Source organism: Columba livia, chromosome 13, assembly GCF_036013475.1.
Source record: "Columba livia isolate bColLiv1 breed racing homer chromosome 13, bColLiv1.pat.W.v2, whole genome shotgun sequence".
In the NCBI taxonomy this organism is placed as follows: Eukaryota; Metazoa; Chordata; class Aves; order Columbiformes; family Columbidae; genus Columba; species Columba livia.
In genome coordinates, this window is record NC_088614.1 from 1,222,651 (window position 1) to 1,240,185 (window position 17,535).

The 17,535-nt window shown below is 49.2% G+C and overlaps 1 protein-coding gene and 1 long non-coding RNA gene across 2 annotated transcripts in view; both read right to left on the minus strand.

The window, feature by feature from the left end:
• LOC110360363 (uncharacterized) overlaps nucleotides 1–12,631 on the minus strand; it is a 31,303-nt gene extending 18,672 nt beyond the window's left edge. The window contains exons 1-2 of the long non-coding RNA XR_010465865.1: nucleotides 12,034–12,631; nucleotides 11,073–11,165 (exon numbers count right to left, since the gene is read on the minus strand). This is a non-coding gene — a long non-coding RNA (uncharacterized LOC110360363). The remainder of the gene's footprint in view (nucleotides 1–11,072; nucleotides 11,166–12,033) is intronic.
• A 1,894-nt stretch (nucleotides 12,632–14,525) lies between these two features.
• On the minus strand, nucleotides 14,526–17,535 carry CBLN1 (cerebellin 1 precursor). Its single transcript, XM_065028590.1, has 3 exons — nucleotides 16,914–17,535; nucleotides 16,614–16,733; nucleotides 14,526–15,507 (listed from the first exon to the last, which is right to left on the minus strand). The coding sequence occupies exons 1-3, from the start codon at nucleotides 17,178–17,180 to the stop codon at nucleotides 15,310–15,312; spliced, it is 585 nt and encodes a 194-aa protein (XP_064884662.1). The 5' UTR covers nucleotides 17,181–17,535; the 3' UTR covers nucleotides 14,526–15,309.

Sequence of the window (17,535 nt, forward strand, 5' to 3'; positions counted from 1 at the left end):
CCAGTGAATGCAAAAAGTGTAGGAAATTAGAGGGATGCAGTAGTCATGGTGAAGCAGATATCAAAAGATGAAAGAAAATCTAAGTAGATCTGGGAAGGCAGACAAAACTGATAAATGGTACATTAAACAGGAGCCAGCGGAAAAGGGGGACTGGCAGTTAAGATGCAGAAGAAACAAAAAGAAATTGGAACATTTATCAGGAGACTTACATAAAGTGATTTGTAAATATATCACAACATTTATAAAAGGCAAGGATTCCTCTTCAACTATTTTCTTTGTGTACTTATCTGTAGTTTTAGAGACTGTCAGTTTCAGAGATTACATCATATGCTGTACTAACTGTATTAGTCTTTCAACATACCGAAACATTTCTTTTTACCTTTCCTGAACAACAAGAGGTATGTTTATGGAATTTAGGCTGATTCACTGTAATTCCCAACCTTTGTCATCATATCAAATACCTTAAAGATACTGGGCATGCTCCCCATAGCACAACTATTTCAAAGAATGAACAAACTGAGAGGAAATAAACACTGGTATCTTTAATGATTACCCAAAGAGTCATTTGGAAATTGTGTTTTAAACGTTTTGGAAATTGGCTGTTTCTCTCCCAGACGGCACTTCTCACATCCCATGGCCGCTCACCTCGATTTCTGTTCCAACAAAACCCAAAACATTTGATTCTTCTAACTCAGGCTAAGGGACACTGCAAGGCACAACACAGGAAGCATTTGTGGCATTAAGCTGAGCTCCGTTGAAAGCTGTTCTCCTGCCCTTTCCTCAGTGGAAAATGCCTAACAAATGGCACTAAGCGAGAATACTGCTTTCCTTTAAGTTTGTGCACCAAAATGATCCCAGCCACACCCCCCACACCCCCACTTCTCCTTTACGATGGCTGAATCCAACAGCCACAGCCCGTACACAAGCAAGAGAGCTCCTGAGGGTGTTGAGACAGCAGGTGTGCTGACTGGTGAGCTCACACAGCACTCCCACCAGATCCATCGTATGAGCTCAGGAAAACCTCTGGTTCATTCCCTTACCCCATCTTACATTCATGTTGCAGAAACGGCATTCGAGTTTCTCCTCTCCCCATCCACACCTTTAACACTACAGCCAAGGAGAACACAAAACCACTGAAGCTCTAAACTGCGAATCACAGGATCGTTTTGGTTGGAAGAGACGCTTAAGATCATTGAGTCCAACCATAACCCACCCCTGGCACTGCCCCATGTCCTGAGAACCTCATGTCCGTCTGTCCAACCAGCCAGGGATGGTGACTCCACCCTGGGCAGCCTGTTCCAGTGCTTCGCACAACCTTCCACGAATAAATTTTTCCTAATATCCAACCTGAGAGCCCACCAGACAGCATCTGGCTACTTTTTATATAAATTCAGTCTTCCCAACCTGCGTTCACAGGAGTTAACTGGAGCTGACCTTCTACAGCCAGCTTCACCTAATGTCTTCTTCACTTCTTTCGTATTTACCTTAAATCCCAAATATCTGAGACATCTAACTATGGGAAGGAATTATATTTAAAGATGTCTGCACTATGAAGGTTAAGAACTGGGGATTTCTTCGCACAGTTGTGCACTAAGCAGTAAGAAGCTGAATGAAACGCAATCGTAAAGCAGAGCTGAACTTCCAAACGCATCCCCTGCACTTGCTGTCTCTCCTAGTAACAGAGGCACTGCTTGAAACCATAAAACCCAACTAGCTGGTATAAACTAACTTTACATAACCAGTTATGACCTAAACAAAGTTTGAACAGTACACAGCCTCTGGGTACTCTTGCCCCACTAAGACATTTTGAGTTTAAATTTAGATTTTTATTGCCCTTGGAATGCTGAGATAAACTTTCAGTCCCACTGGTGCAACTCCAGGAAGAGACTATATTAAATTTTGCTGTTCGTGAAGGAATGCGCCTTCCTTCTATTCATTACCAGGCATGCAAGCCACGTAATAAAGCTGAGCTGGTTTTATTCCTATACAATGTGCACCTTATTATGGCTAGCGGAATTCTGCAGTAGCAGCTCCTATTATTAGCAGGTGGGATCACACAGGAGCTGAGAATTACACCAGGGATCTGTGGGGTTGAAAACACAGACCTGACACACACCAGGGCCCATCAGGGAACGGTCAAACATTTTATTCTTCTCCTGGGATGGGTATCTTATCTCAAGCTTCCCTGTTTCCACAGCAGAACATTTAGAAGTAAAACACATATGAATCAACTCACTAAGATGGCAATGTGAAAACACATAATTAAACATATGAGTTTTGAAAAGCCAAACCTACAATTTGCTTATCTGACAAGAAGAGAGTCTTGAGTACCCTAACATTACTAACATGCATTAGTCTTAGGTGCCTAAGGTTTTACTAGCAAAAGAAAAAAGGAGACATTGTTAAAGCCCAAGTAGAAGTAACGCCTCTCACCCAGGAACGACCCCAGATACTAAAGAAATTAAAAACCCACTGTTTAGTCCAAGGTTTCTTGGTCCCTTCCCGAACTGAGTCTGTCCTTGACTCAAAACAGTTCAGTTAACTGGCTAGAGGTAAAGAGCAGCCTTTCTCTTAAAAGTCGCAAGAAATACTCACCTACTGCATCACTGTTCGAGTTGTGTAACTGCAAGAAACTTATTTCCAATGTAGCAATCCAAACTCTGCACAAGCCCAAGGCAGCAGGGTTAAGGTAACAGTTGTATTATGCAACGAAGCAGGGATTCCTGCACATGAGAACCAATGCAAACCATCATTTGCCTCAATAAACTCACAAAGCAACTTGCTCAGACAGATTCCAATAACCTAAAAACAGCCTTCGGGGCAGAATAATGGTAACCATCCCTAAGACAAAGAAACTAAGTGTGGCCTATCTCATGATGCAACCTGTCATTACCTTACTCATGTTCTCTCATGAAAACCTCATTCAGTTCTGCTTTTGTTTCAAACACAAGGCCATGGGCCTTCAAGGCACTGTGCCCATGCTGTGAGATGGGACACAAACAGTTCAGTTTTGGGGGAACCGGACAGAGGTTCTCCAGACCTGTACCTTGCCAACAGTGGCTGCAGCTGCTAGGAAATGCAGTGTTAGGAGTAGAGCATGACAGATGTAGTGCTCCACTGCATGGCTTGCTTTTCGAGGTGGTACAGAAGGGAATCCCTATGGTTTTAATTGTGTTCATTATCAGGGAAGATAATTTGTGATCTAACCTCTAAAGCTTAAAGGAGAATCTGTTGTTCTGACTGATCATTTTTTGACATTTATATTTTGTGGGGTCTGTTGGTTGGCTTTTTGTTATTTAAAGACAGAGTGGAAGTTTGAAGAGAAAGCTGAGAGCTGGTTTATTTCTGAAACATTGTCTCAGCAATACAGCCAAACTGACAGTGCTTTTCTGATCACCTTTACCCACAGGAAAGTTTGTGATTATCTTCTTTCTGCATCCATCATAAACCAAAATTGCTTAACATTCCCTTCCTCCCCAGTTCCTAACCTACTGAGCTAGAACTGGCTTAGATGGGTTTCTCTTTTGCTGGTTTGGGGGCTTCCTCCATCTTTAACTTCACTTTCAGATCCTTCCAAAGCTGTTTTTTTCCAGAATAGCCTGCGATCTGTGGTTCTGGTCCTGGCCCTTTCTCCTCTTCTACAGTATTTTGAAGTTTAATTTTATACCTTTTATGAGGCTTTTGATTTTATTATATATTTGTAACTCCTACTGTCTTTTCTTTATGCTTTTATAGACATTGATAACATTATGAATTACATTATACAGTACAGAAATAAAGCTCACTATAATTGAAACTCACTGCCGTTTTCTTCCAGTTTTTGCAAGGGGTTGAGACTCCCTCTGAATTTATTTAAAAATCTCCTTTAATCCTCCTGCCGGACTGATGTTTCCTTTCAGAAAAGGAGGACGCTGTACCAGCCAGAAGAAATGACATAGCATGAAGGGAAAGAGAAAAAAAGTCCTGAGTCATGAAAGAGAAGAAGAAATACAAGTGAAACAGAACCGAGAGAGGATTAAACTCCACAAACTGAAGGGACAGAAATGTAGGATGGAGCTCTAATTGAAAGGAAATTGAGGGCTGATTCCACATAAGGACCAGGGAGATCAAGGAGGGAGAACTCGAGCAAGGGAGAGCTGAACTAGAAGACACCTCTCACCTTTCAGCTCTCATCGTTATCCCTGTGTGCTGCTCCCGCGAGGGCTGGGACCCTCCTACAAACCTGCTCGGCCGTGGGACACGCTGAGGCTGGAGAGCAAAGCGCCCGCACCAGGAGCTGCTCTCGGAGGGTCACGGGTGCAGCGATGGACCTGCGCTCTCCTCCCACTGCGGGACGAACACCTGAGCTCCAAGGAACAGAAGTTAAGTTGGTTCTTGTTCCCACATCACTGAGCAAAGGGAAGATCCATACCTAAACTTTGTGAGTCGACACATTTTGTGAGTCTGTCCTTCCTTCTTTCCTGGTATTCTGGAAGCTGTGGAGGCACAAAACCACTGCTACGAGCTTGAAAAGGGCACTATTTCCTGTAATTGTTGCCATCAAACTCACGATTGGATTAAAAAAAACCAAACCTATGATCTTTTAACATTCATCCTTCTGAACTGGATGTTAAAAAGTAAATCCCTTTGAGCATCATGGCTGCACTTTGAAGATGAGTCCATATTTCCTATGGCTAATTGATATATTTTCTGCTAGTTGGAGAAAAAAAAAATATCCTAAGGTATGACAAGTTTGCTGTATAGGTGATATACGACAGTAATTGACAGCCTAACAATAGGAGACTATAAAGATATCCTGAAATTATTTTCTTCTCTATTTCTTCCCTATCTGCTCTTCCTCCTCTGTTTCTTCAGTGACCAGATTTGCCAGCGAGGCCATTTAATCCTCCAGGGCTAAAGAAAGACTTCATTGTCAAAGACAAATAAAAACTTCAACTGATCAGGGACAGAAAGCCCAAGAGGAGGAATTATCTCCTGACAGTGAGCTATGTTTTCTTATCTCTAGGAACGGAAGCAGCAGTATTCTGGAAGAAATAACATTGATTTAGCTAGAATGTAAGGAAGACCTCTTCTGTTTGATGTATGCTGCTTTCTGGACAAGGGTAGGACAACAGCCTGTATTCCCTGAACTAAATACCTCCCACTGTGTTTCCACTATCGTTCAGTGCAAAGTGTTTTATTTCCTGGTAACATTAAACTCTGAACCATGGGAAACTTCATGCTCAGTCATGAACCCGGATGGACGCTTATTTAAGGAGCTACCAACAGGGTGATTGTTCTGCACTCACACCATGTGTAACCGGGAGAGGGAAGAGCCATTGTCCTATCCTGTACAGGTAATAAAATAAACCATGCCAGCCAAAGAAACAGGTACAATTTACCTCCTTGGTAAAACACACACAGAACAAACCTCAACTATTGCCTAAATTTACAATCCAGAGCAACCTTTTGTCACCATTTTTGTCACTGCACGCAACAACATAGCAGAACGCCAACCAGAGTCAAGACAGTAATGTTTAATAAAGTAACTTGTTAGGCAAAGAAACAAACTTGCTAAATTGCGCTGAAATGTAAATACAGAACAAATCTCCACATCTGTCTTCTTCTCAAACACAAATCATTTGCAATCTTGTCAAGATGCACCTTAAGAGCAGCCGACTGTTGCCTGTGATTCCTTATAAAAGAACGTTCCAGTTTTTAAAAGGCCACTTTAATCTACTGGTTTAAATATAAAACAACCCTCTCACTTCTGCTATCTGGCCTGAAAGCATACATGGCTTGTGAGCTTACTCTTAAGTGCTTTGAGAATGCGAAGCACCTTGTTGCTTTCAGCTGGATGAACATTTTTCACATCAAGCACATTCTTAAGTGTTTTGCAAAACTGTCGGCTTCTCAACAGAATAACTATATTTATCGGTATCTGCCTGCACCATTTCCTGAGGAACCAATGAGAGATGTGGGTAGCCAATACTTCAGCCAGAATTACCATATTACTGGTTTCCAGCAGATTTCCTAATACTGTAGATCAACAGGGTTCTTCCAAACAAGAAAAAAAATTAAGTTAGAAAAGGAAAAGCCCAGCATGAACAACTTACAAAGGTAGTGGAGCAAACTGGAAAGGGCCACTAAAGGAATAATGATTTTAAGTGAACCTCAGCTATGCCAGGAAGCAGATATACAAAGAGGCAGACATCAACCCAATTAATGCAGTGAAGGGGTCTCCTGATTGGCAAGGCTGAAGTCCTGGGCTTTATGAGAAGAAAGACGACTAAAGCAGTTAAAACTGAAAAGCTGCACAACTTGGAGAGGAAAACTCAGCAGATGAACAACTGCATCAGATGGAATGTACAAAAAATGTCTCAAGATAGAAAGGACTGGGCTTCTACAGCACATTACCAAGGTTGTGGGCAAAGACATAAACGCTGTGGCGAAGGGTTTAAAAATCTACAAGCTGTCATGAGCGGCCAGACCTGGCCTTGCTTGCTCTGAAGTGCTTAATGCTTCCTACCAGGTAACAGCCCCTTTGCTTCCAGCTTGCAAAAATACCTTCCTGCTGCACAGATGCAGAAAGAAGCGTCTTGCGTTCTTCCTCCGACCCAGGAAGGGACAAAGGGCTGATGCAACCGGGCCGCGGCGTAACGGGAGGGAAATTTCCACAACCTGCAGAGGGAAAGGGCTGAGCGAAGAGCACTGTGTACAGCAGCCTTAGTGCAGGAGAATTCATTAGACACAGAAACACACTGTGGCATGATGTGCTGTCACCATTAAGGTAGGATATGACAGCTATATTCGGAAACTATAAAATATATTCACACAATTTCAAATTAAGAGAATACATGTGAAGCCGAGCTGAATAGAGAGTCCTCCCTTCTTTGGAACGTGCTGACATGAGCAGCACTAATCAGCCAGCTCCTAATTATATCAATTTAGAAACAACAGCCCAATGTTGTGTAATATTTGCAACATCATCCAGCTTTGCCGAAAACACATTACAATAAGGGAAACATTAAAAATATGCCTAAACGTTAAACTAAAATAATCATTCTGCAGTTGATCCGTGGTTATACAAGACTCATCTTCCCAGATAACCAAAGGGGTTTGGCTGCTTTACCAGCATGGTTAGCACAGAGCAGTGATGCCCAAACCTGCAGCTCTGGACTAGCTGGCCTGGAGAACCAGAGCACCAGTTTGCCCAGTCTTAGAGGAGCCAATAACACATTATACTATGACCATCTGAAAAGACGCAGAAATGTGTCAGAAACAAAAACTGGATTTCTGCCCTTGATATTGTGTTCTCCACACTTTCGTAAGCACTTGTTTTGACTTAAAACAGCTCCAGGCCTATCCAACTACTTCCTTTCCCATACAAGACAAGTATTGAAGTCTCCAGTACCATCTACATGACCGCTGGTAGACAGAGTAGAGATGGTTTCTTTATAAAACCATCTCTACTTTGAAGAGAAAATAGTAATGAATACCTTACTTGTTATGTTATGTTTCAATGCTTTTAACTGTCTTTCTTCTTTTTCTCATCTTTAATAAAATACAAATATTTCACGCAGGCAAATTTTGTCACAGAAATAGAACAGGTTATGCACCCAAAGCCCTACACTGATGGAACTTAACGTGAGCAGCACCAGAAAACACTGCACAGCTTCGACCCTGTAACATTACAATTGTTTTCAAAAAGCTATCCTAGACATCTTAATTTTTGGACAACTGCATCCTTCTACGATGCATTTGCCACTGAAACTATTAAATACCTCCACAGCTATCCAGAAATTTTACATGATCTTGAAAACATGGCCAAAATAATTCAGTTCAGTTATGTAAGGCCACAGGACAAGAAAAAACAAAATGGCAGAAGAAGAAATATGGATGTGCTCCTTACACATTTCTAGTTACCCAAATAATCCTTGGCTCACGCAAGGATATCTGCTGCTTGCAACGGCGGTAGCAGGACTGGGATGTATTTCTGTAATGACGCTGTTTCCCGGCTTCTGCCATAAGATCCCACAGGCAAAATAAGTTGCAAGAATTTGCACTGCAACACAGCTATGCAAATTTATGTCAGCAGAAAAATCTCATTTAACGACCTGCTGGAATTTAAAACCTTATCTTGAAAACTGAGCCCTGGCACCTCTGCTTTAACAATGAAAGATCCTCCTTTTCTCATTATAGAAAGCAGCTGATTCTTCTCTCAATGTATTTGTTCCAAAGCCTTTTCTAGTCAATTAAGTCTTTCCACTATGTATATTAGGAAAATAAATATGACTTTCACAGGTCAAAATGTTACGTTAAAGCAGCGCTTCAAGACTCAGTCATGTCTTAGCTTGGTCTCGGAAAACAATTTAATTCTGAGTTGGGTCAGACCTGCACAATTCTTCATGTATGCGATAAGCTAAATGCAAAGCTGGTAAATTTATGTACATTAACGGTGGTGAATTACTAGCAAGGCTCTCATTTAACTTAATCAAGCCACAAGAGAGACATGGGAATATCGCAGGCAACTCGGTGAAGATCTCTGCTCAATACATCACTACAAGACATTGGCCACAAGACAAACCGCACGGCTACCAGAATTTCTGTTGTGTATTTAATAACTGCTGAGCCTCAGCCCTCTATTCTGGACAGAACTGGTCTTGCCATTGCAGAGGAGGCGTTTCAAAACCAGAGGCTGCAATCCTCTGGGTTGTAAGAACAATCAGCCCTTTGGAAAGGCTAAAATAGAGAGATTAATCACTCGGAAAGGAGACAACAAAGGAACAATAAAACCAGATTAAAAAGAGAGACATCAGAAGCTTCTCCTTCCTTACACCTCAACCAACACTGAGCTCTGTTGACAGCTGGGAAATACAAAACCAGGTAAAGAAATAATAAAAACATTGAGAAGGGAGTTATGGATCCATGCCAATCAATGCCTTAAAACCATGACTCAACATATGCCCAAGAATTTGCAGAGAATCAAAGCAGGAAGGAGGACTGACCCATGAAATTTCAAGTCCTGTAGACCAGATTTTAACAATTATGAAATCAGGAATAGTACCACATGCACAGGAAAGGACAAAATGCTGCTCCATTCGTTCAATGGAAATGGTGTTTATCAGCTCAGCAGATCGGGCAGCCTGATCAATTTGCGGTGTTTCACATGAAATTTTGAAGGAAAGGACTGTTAAGAGTGAGCAATATGTTCATAATTTTTTAAGAGTCAGAAATACAGCCGTGCTTTGGTGACAGCAACACCCAGAACAACTGTCGTACAATTAGTGGCGTTGGATTTTTATTAACAGAAAAGGCTCAACATTATGTTCATTTTCACTACGATATTTATCTTTTCAAAACGGTTATTTGCTACTGACAAATTGGGAAACACTGTCAGTACATAAAAACAGCTCAAGGAGGATGGCCGTGACTTGAATGACCCTGAAACCCAAACCATCAAAAGCACATTAAAATTTATTAGCATGACGTACAACAATGAAATGAGAATTTCCACTATAAACTGGATGACTATTAATTGCAAACAAAGCAGGACTCCTCCTATGATCCTCTAGCCCTTGAATGAGTATTGTATAGAGAAAAAACCAAACAAACAGCCCTACTGCTGAATGTCTCTGGCAAGAAATTTTCAACACTTCTGATCAGAAATATAACTGAAGTTGATGCACCGATAGTTCTTCTAACATATTGTGCACAACATGAATTACTAACATGAATGACAATTATTCACATCTTCGGGCTTCATTTTGCTCAAACTCTTCCAACATCTTTTCCTCGGGTCTTCTTTCTTCTGACAGCTTAGCAGAATTTCACTGTCTCCCCCAGCTAGAATTACTCCCCAAAATTCACTAGAAACACACACAAGAGAAGGTATGAGGATAAGATCGAAATACGTATGACTTGCTACTCTACAGTAGAATAAAAATTAAAAGGTCACTAATAACAAGAGTGCGGGGAGCAGCACTGTGCCAGGAACACTCACGACCCTGAGCCCGTTTTGGTTAGTGATCTAGGCACAAGAAGCAGCAGATCCTTCAGAATCTTTTGCAAGTCCAGAAGCCTGTGCATGTCAGAACCGTCCTCCAATAGCTCCCCAACTCCTTCCTAAAGGAAAATTCCCCTAACAGGGTTTTCCAGCATCCCAGACATGTCCTGAGTTCAGAACAGCACCTGTTTCATTTCAGGAATCCCATGCTGTAAGAAACTAAATGCAAGTGGTGAAACGTAAAATGGCTCATTACTGGATCTCCCCATCGCCACAGGTATAAAGCTGCGGACGGACAAATGGCATCATATTCCTCACATGTCCAACAGAAGGCTCAAAGTTGCCACAGGGGAGAGGGAGAAAGCTCTGCGCCCAGATGTGCACAGCTGTTTACACTGGGATCAACACTGTTACCGACCAGGACGCCTGGAGCAGAGGCGCCCACTGCCCTGCACCCTGGGAACCCCGCAGGTGCTGGTGGAAGCGCGGGGGAAAAGAACCTAATTGGGGGACCCCCAGTGCAGACAACGCAGCCTCAAGCCCACACTGCATTTCCAGCGAGAGCCATGAGAGCAGACAGAACCAATGCCCCAAGACACGGGAAGTGATTCCTGCCAGCCTTGCCCGAGCCCTGTTCTCACAGAGTAAGGCACACGGCTTGTTTCACTCTGCACAAAAGCACAAGGCCTCATTTCTTTCTGAGCAAGCAACAAGAGAGACATTTTGGCGACTCAGAGTATACTCCATGCTTCTCCCACTGACTCTGCCCGAGGGGAGGCAACAAAATCAGCTCTGCCAGTCCCCCCTACCCCTGGGATCTCTGCACTACAGGGGTTCCCACAGAATCTGCACCTTCCCCCTGGTGCTTCCAGCAAAACACTCTGACACTCCCCTCCCAAACCACCTTCCAATTTAAGTGGGCAGCCCCAGAGGTCACCCTCGGGGACACAGAGCACAGACGTGGCACTGCTGAGGTACACAAACTGCTCCCAACTTGCTCTGCCCTGGTCCCACAGCGCTGTCCCCTCCCTCCCGGCCTCCAAACCCCAGCCGCTGGCTGCCCACGCAGCCCCGTCCGCTCCCTTACCTGAGCAGCCTTCACCCCGCTCCGGCCAGGGCTCCATCTCCATCTGCTCCAAACGGCCTCTTCCCGCAGAACTTATTGGGCTTCGAGCTGCACCTGGGGCGTAGAAGAGGAGAAATCGTTTCGCAATGTGGAGTGTGCGTTAACTATCCCCAGAGCTCGCTGCGTTCGACCTGTTCTTCTTTCGGGCCAAACTCCTGATGGAGTTATTAATCTCTACGTTCCATCATTTGTGCGGAAGCGAGTTGGTTTGAGTGTCTCTTTCCACCCCCTCACCCCCACACACACTGCCTAAGAACCCAACAATTAAAAACGTGGGGGTTTTTTTCCTTTAATTCCCCTACACTGAGTAATTATATTCACATTAGGAATCAATCAACTCTGGTCATTACCATTAGTGATATGCTCATAAACCAAACACTAGTCATGCTAATGAACCGAATGAAACATAATTTCTGGTTGTGTAAACCGATGCTCAACCCTAATCAGCACTAAATTCAGTCAGACGTTACTTACATCAACTGAAAAACACATTAAACCCGGGGAAGGCGCTCATGTCCGTGGGACGCGGGGACCCAGCGGGCTCGGCAGCCCCGCGGCTGCGGGGCCGGTTCGGGGCCACCGGCGGCGGGAGGGCCCCTCGGTGGCGGGGAGCGGGCGGGACAGGCCGCAGCCCCGGGTGCCCCGACCCGCCGGGCCGCGCCCCGCTCCCCTGAGCCCTTCCCGCCCAATGCTCACCGGTCGCGGCACGGCCGCCGAGAAGAGCCGAGGGCGACCCCGCCGGTGCTTCAGCCGCCCCGCTACCCGGCGGGGGCTCCACGCAGCCCGGGCCGCCGTCCGGAGGCCGCGCTCGGCTCCGCCGCTCAACATGGCGGCTGAGGCCTGCGGGCCAGGACGGCCTCAGGAGCGGGGCGAGCCCGTCCGAGGGCGGCCGGCCGGGCAGAGACGGTCCCGGCGCGCTTACCCGCTGCTGCACCCGGGCCCGGTTTCCTTCAGCTCGGTCACCCCTCGGAGACCGTTCTCCTTCTGGAAAACGCCCGAGGCCCCGCGGCTGGCCAGGCCCGGCACCGCGCCGTCGGGAAAATGGCGCCGCCTCAGTGGGCTCGTCTGCGCGCCCAGCGGGAGCCCGGCCCGGGGCGGCCCAGCGCCGAGCTGCGAGCGCTGAACCAGAATGGCCTCACGCACAGGGCGAAAGCCCCGGCTGCGCCCGGAGACGGCTGCGCCCGGCCGGGCCGGGGCTGCCCTGCCCACTCCGTCGGGGCACCGCTGGCCCAGGGCGCTCCGCCGCGCACGGCCCAGCCCCGCTCCCCCGGCGGCTCCGCGTAAGCGGGTCCCTGCGGCTGCCGCCGCACCCTCCAGCCGGACCTGGGGGCTCCTTCTTGGCCTTCCCCTCCCCGGGCCGGGCCCGCTCTCCCGACCGCGGCGGGAGACGGGGATGATAGAAAGGTGGGGGCTTTTTTAAACACAGCCCGTCCGCTGAAGTCAAAACACCCGGCGGCAACTCCCCCGCGGCTGCTCGGACGTTCTCCGCTTCCAGACCCCGCGGCTGGGGAATGTCCTGGCCGAGCGGGGGCGGGAGCAGCAGCGGCCGCGGGACGGGCCGCCTCCCCGGGGCGCAGGCGGCGGTCCCGGCGCGGCGGGCGGCCGAGCGCCACCGGGACTGCGGGGCGGCGGCTTTACCTCCAAAGGCGAGGATGCGGTGATGCTCTCCCCTCCGCGAGGGCTCCGGACGGCCCCGCCGCGCTGCTCCGCGCCCCGCGGTGCGCCCGTGGGCAGCGCCGCCCTCAGCCCGCGTTAATGCCCGCGGCGCGGAGCGGGAAAGGCTTTTCCAGGCAGCCACGGCGGCGTTTTGTACCAGCCGCAGAGCGTTGATTTGCTGCGATTGGAAGTAATATAATTTCCAGCTGCACAATATTAATGAGACTCTCGCAACCAGGGGAAAACTTTCAGCAGAAGGTGGCGGGTTTATTAGCTTCGCGTTAAGGGAGCGGAGAGAGGAAAAAAATTGAAAAGACAAGCATCAGCAACATCAGCCCCCGCACCTGCGCTGGCCGGGGCAGCCCCGCAGCCCGGGCTGCAGGCGGGTGAGGGCGCGGGGCCAGCGCGCGTTCTTTTGCAACCCGGTAATATGTGTTTCCCCTCCTTTTTAATTTTGTTTTCCTCACTTTACCCCCTCGCCGCGTTCAGAGGAGGCAGCAGCGGCCTCGTTCGCCTTGTCCGTACCCATCTCTCGTGGGTGAGCGTTGCCGGGCTGGTGCGGAGAGCCGCGCTGCGCGGAGAGGGGCGCGCAGAGACGGGCAGGGAGCACAGCGCGGTGCGGGAGCGGTGAAAGGCTTCGGGGGGAAGTAATAAAGTGTTTCATATTGAGAGAGGAGCGTGTAGCCCGGAGAATCCGATATGCGGGCTGTCGTGGGCAGGTTATAACTCCGAGTGAAAGCAGCCCGGCTGCCTGCCGGCATTAACCCTTCTTCAGAAATCTCAATTGTTTCCTTGCACGGCTCCTGGCCAGCGGCCGCAGGTGCGGAGGCTCCCGAAGAGCTGCTGGCGGGGGGGGGGGGGTCGCTCCACGTCTTCCCCTCTGCTGCGGGGCGACAGTCGCGACATGCACCAGTCGGCAACGGCGTGGCCCCCGCACCGCTTTGTGACAGAGGAGCAGGTGCTGACATGCGGCTGATGTGTTTCAGCTGGAAAGGAGGGACCGCGGCCATTCCCGGCTCGGACAGAACCCGCGCTGGGCCCGCTCCCCTCCGCGGAGCTGCGTGGAGCAGCCGGGCCTCGGAAAGGCTGATCCGGCGGGGCTGTGTCTGGGGCAGAACCTGTGAACAAAGCGAGGAGCGTTGCTGATTGTGCTCCTATTAATTCCCTCCTTGGAGCTAATTAAATCCCGTCCCCGCAGGCGGGAACTGGTGCGCCCGGCGGTTTCGCACCGGGGCGCGGAGCAGCCGCTCGCCGCCGCGCCACGCACACACCCAGGGGCTCGTTTCACCGGTTTATTTTACGTTAAAGTTTAGATACAGTCGAAATCCTCGTACGCACCTTTTAATAAAAGTAGTAATCTCTTTGAGTACTGCAAAATTATAGCATTTACATCTTTTAAAAGACTGTAAACAAAATAATACTAGCGAATAAATGATACCAGCATCGGAGTGTACATTGTCAGGTATTTTTAGACGGCCGTATAAAATGCGATCTGGTTTATAGAATATAATACAGATAAATGCTATAAATAAGCGGGGAACTTCCCAGCAACGAATCGGCTCGGGCTCCGGCACCGCCCGCGGGGTTTGCGCGGCCGCGCAGAGGGACCCGCGCAGGACGCGTCGGGAGGGGAAGGGGGAAGCTGCGCAGGGCGACACGGCCACGGCCGCACCCGCGGCCCCATCCAGCCCCACGCCCCCCAGAGCTGCTTCCCCCCGGCCGCCTGCATTGAGAAACCTTCTTTCTGGTTAAGAAAAATAAAAGTCCCATTGAAACTTTATTGAATTAAAGCAAAAATTAATTTTCGATATTCACACATATATTACAGAGTAATAGTAAAAGTTCAATATACTTCCTGGCGTTTAGTCGGGCCACATTGTACGAGAGCAAAAACAAGCATCAAAACATTTAGCAGCCTTAAATTTCACAATCACTCAGAATTACATAGAAATATTGAAATACTCTAGTCAGCCTGGGCTGTGAATAGTTCTTCGTGTATAAAGTTTTCCTTTTGCCAGCCAGTACACAGCAAGAATTGCATTTTCCCTTCCATCATGGCATCCATGTATTCAAAAATACTTTGCCTTTTTTGTTTGTTTTTTTTTTTTTTGTTTTTTTTCCTTAAAAGTTAAACTCAGAGAAAGAGTCAAGATTAACATGTCTTAAAAACAAAACTACAAAATATGCTGTAAAGGACAATGAAAATATCTAAAGTCTACTTGTGTGAGGCAGAAACCATGGGGGAATGGTGGCAGATTACACCAGTGACACAGAGATGGGAACTAATTTTGTGGGAGGAGAGAGAGAAGAATATAAATGGGGGGTTGATCAATTATAGCGTCTCCCGCCTGTTGGCTGCAACACAACAAAAATAAGTAGTAATTCTTCAAAGCAGATGTACACAAACCTAAGCAGGATTTAGCTTCTTTAATATTTGAATGTAAAAAGTCTGCTGTCCACGACTCCTTAAACCCGGCTACAACTTGGGAATTCGTAAGAGATTCTGACTGCCGCCTCTCCATTTTCTTGGATGAGAAGTGATTTAAAGCGGGAACACTAGAAATCCAGAGAATGTTGAATACTTCCAGCCTCCCATCAAGTTTCCTCTCTCCAGTTTTAGATAAGCTCTGTCTCCTTTCTCCATCTGAATGAGGACTCCATTGCTAGCAGCTTCTCGGGTCACATCTTGGTCCCCTGCAAAGGCAGAAATCACTGGCCACCCATTTAGCATCAAACTCACCTAAAGAGCAAGATAAAACAAAGCCCTCCGTCAATTAAAGTCAGACAATAACACCGCTGGGACTCACCTAGCAGGCAAAATGTTTAGTTAAGAAAGGCCTCTTTTGACAGCTGAAACTCCAGCCCCGTAACAATGAAATATCAATCTGAACCCAGCTAAGGTATGCACTCTAAAGGAAGAAGCCTTTCACCGCTGTTTTAGACCAACCACATCAAAACAGCCTGTGCATATAAAACAGGACATTGATCCTATTTTGAAGAATTTCAATAGGGTGCCTGTGTTTTCAGGCTATGAAAAGAGGTCTGCTCATACTTATTGAAAGATGGCTTTATGCAAAAGCTCAGAGGCAGCGAGGAGCAGAGCCACAGCCGCCGGAGTCAGCGTGTTTGAAGTGTATTCAAGAGGTAGTTTTCCTTTGTTAGGCAGCAAAGACAATATGCCACAACAGAGTCAATAAGCTCTGCTCAGCTCGCATTAATGATCCCGGGACTGCATACCCCACGTTAATAATACACTACCTGCCCACCCCAGAGGTGTGAAGCTGCTCACACCAGAACGGTGCCATATAGCTGTACATTCACCTTCGCATTGCTCTGCAGACAGATTTCCTGTCTAGGTTATGCTACCTGGCTTCAGGCCCATAATACATTATCCCTACCTAGAGGTGCGGATGCATCGAACCACACACAAAAGGCGTGTATAGAGTAGCTGCATGCATACACACAGAGCTATATTCACTAGCGTATCCATGCCATAGGCATCTCCCTGCACCCCAAATCCCTATGAAACCTTCTGCCACTCGAGAGCGGGTGCTGAGCCCCCGGGGGTGGTGGCTCCGAAGGGCTCAGCGCAGGGATGCTCCCCCCGGCGCTCTGCGGTTCGGGGCAGCCTGGGCAGGCTGGGAGGGGATGGCAGGTGGCCGGGGGGGTGTCACCTCCCGGCCCCGGACGGCTGATGCAGGTCGGGCCCGGGCAGAGGCCTGGTGGGACTGCACCGTCCCCTCGGGCAGTGCATTCCCCCGCCCGCACCGTTCCTGTTCTCGTCGGGCCGCGGACCCGGGTCCGCTCCCACCCGCGGCGCCCGCGGCGACGGCGCTGGGAGCTGACCTGGATGGTTTGCCTGTTGTACACTTTCACCACGTGAAAATTAAAACTGTAAATCCCTTTCCTGGGCGCGATAAAAGTGCTCCGCTCCGAGTCGAAGTTGCTGCCGATATTCACTAGTACCTGGAAGGGAAGGGCACCCACCATCAGCACCTCCGCGGGGCCGCCGCCGCCGCCCGCCCCGCTGCCTCCCCCGGCCCCCGGCGTTCCCCCCTCCCCCGGGCAGGGCCCCGCGTCCCCGGTCCGGCCCCGCCACCTTCCCCGGCAACTTCTCCCTGCCCGCGGCGGCGCGCCCGGCCCCACCTGGTCGAAGTAGATGATCATGGTGCGGTTGCTCATCTCGGAGGGCTCGTGGTTGGTGCTGCGGATGGCGGAGAAGGCGACCTTGGCGCTGCCGGAGCGCACGGAGATGCCGAGCGCCGTGCCGGTGGGGTCGGAGGTGGGGTTGGAGTCGCACACCACCAGGCACTTCCCCTCCAGCACGATGGGCTCCGTCTCGTTCTGCCCGCACGCCAGCCACGCCGCGCCCAGCAGCAGCCCCAGCCTCAGCCCCAGCCCCGGGCCCCGCATGGCGCCGCGCTCCCTTCGCTCCCGGGCGGCACGTCCGGGCTGCGCTGCGCTCCGCTCGCTCCCTGCCCCGCCGCGCTCTCAGAGCGGGGCCGGGAGCGCCCCGCCGGCTGGGAAGCGGCCGCGAGGAGGCACGGGAGCGCCGGCACACATAGCGCGGGGCGGCGCGGGCGGGCCGGCGCGCAGCGCTGCGGAGCGGTGCGGGGCTGCGCGGAGCGGTGCGGGGCTGCGCGGAGCCGCCCGCCGCGCGGGGCTGAGGGAGGCGGCGGGAGGCGGAGGCGGCGGCGCTGCCGGAGCTGCCGGCGAGCACAAAGACGGCGCGAGGCGCGGCCCCGCCTCCCCACCGGCCCCGCGCTGG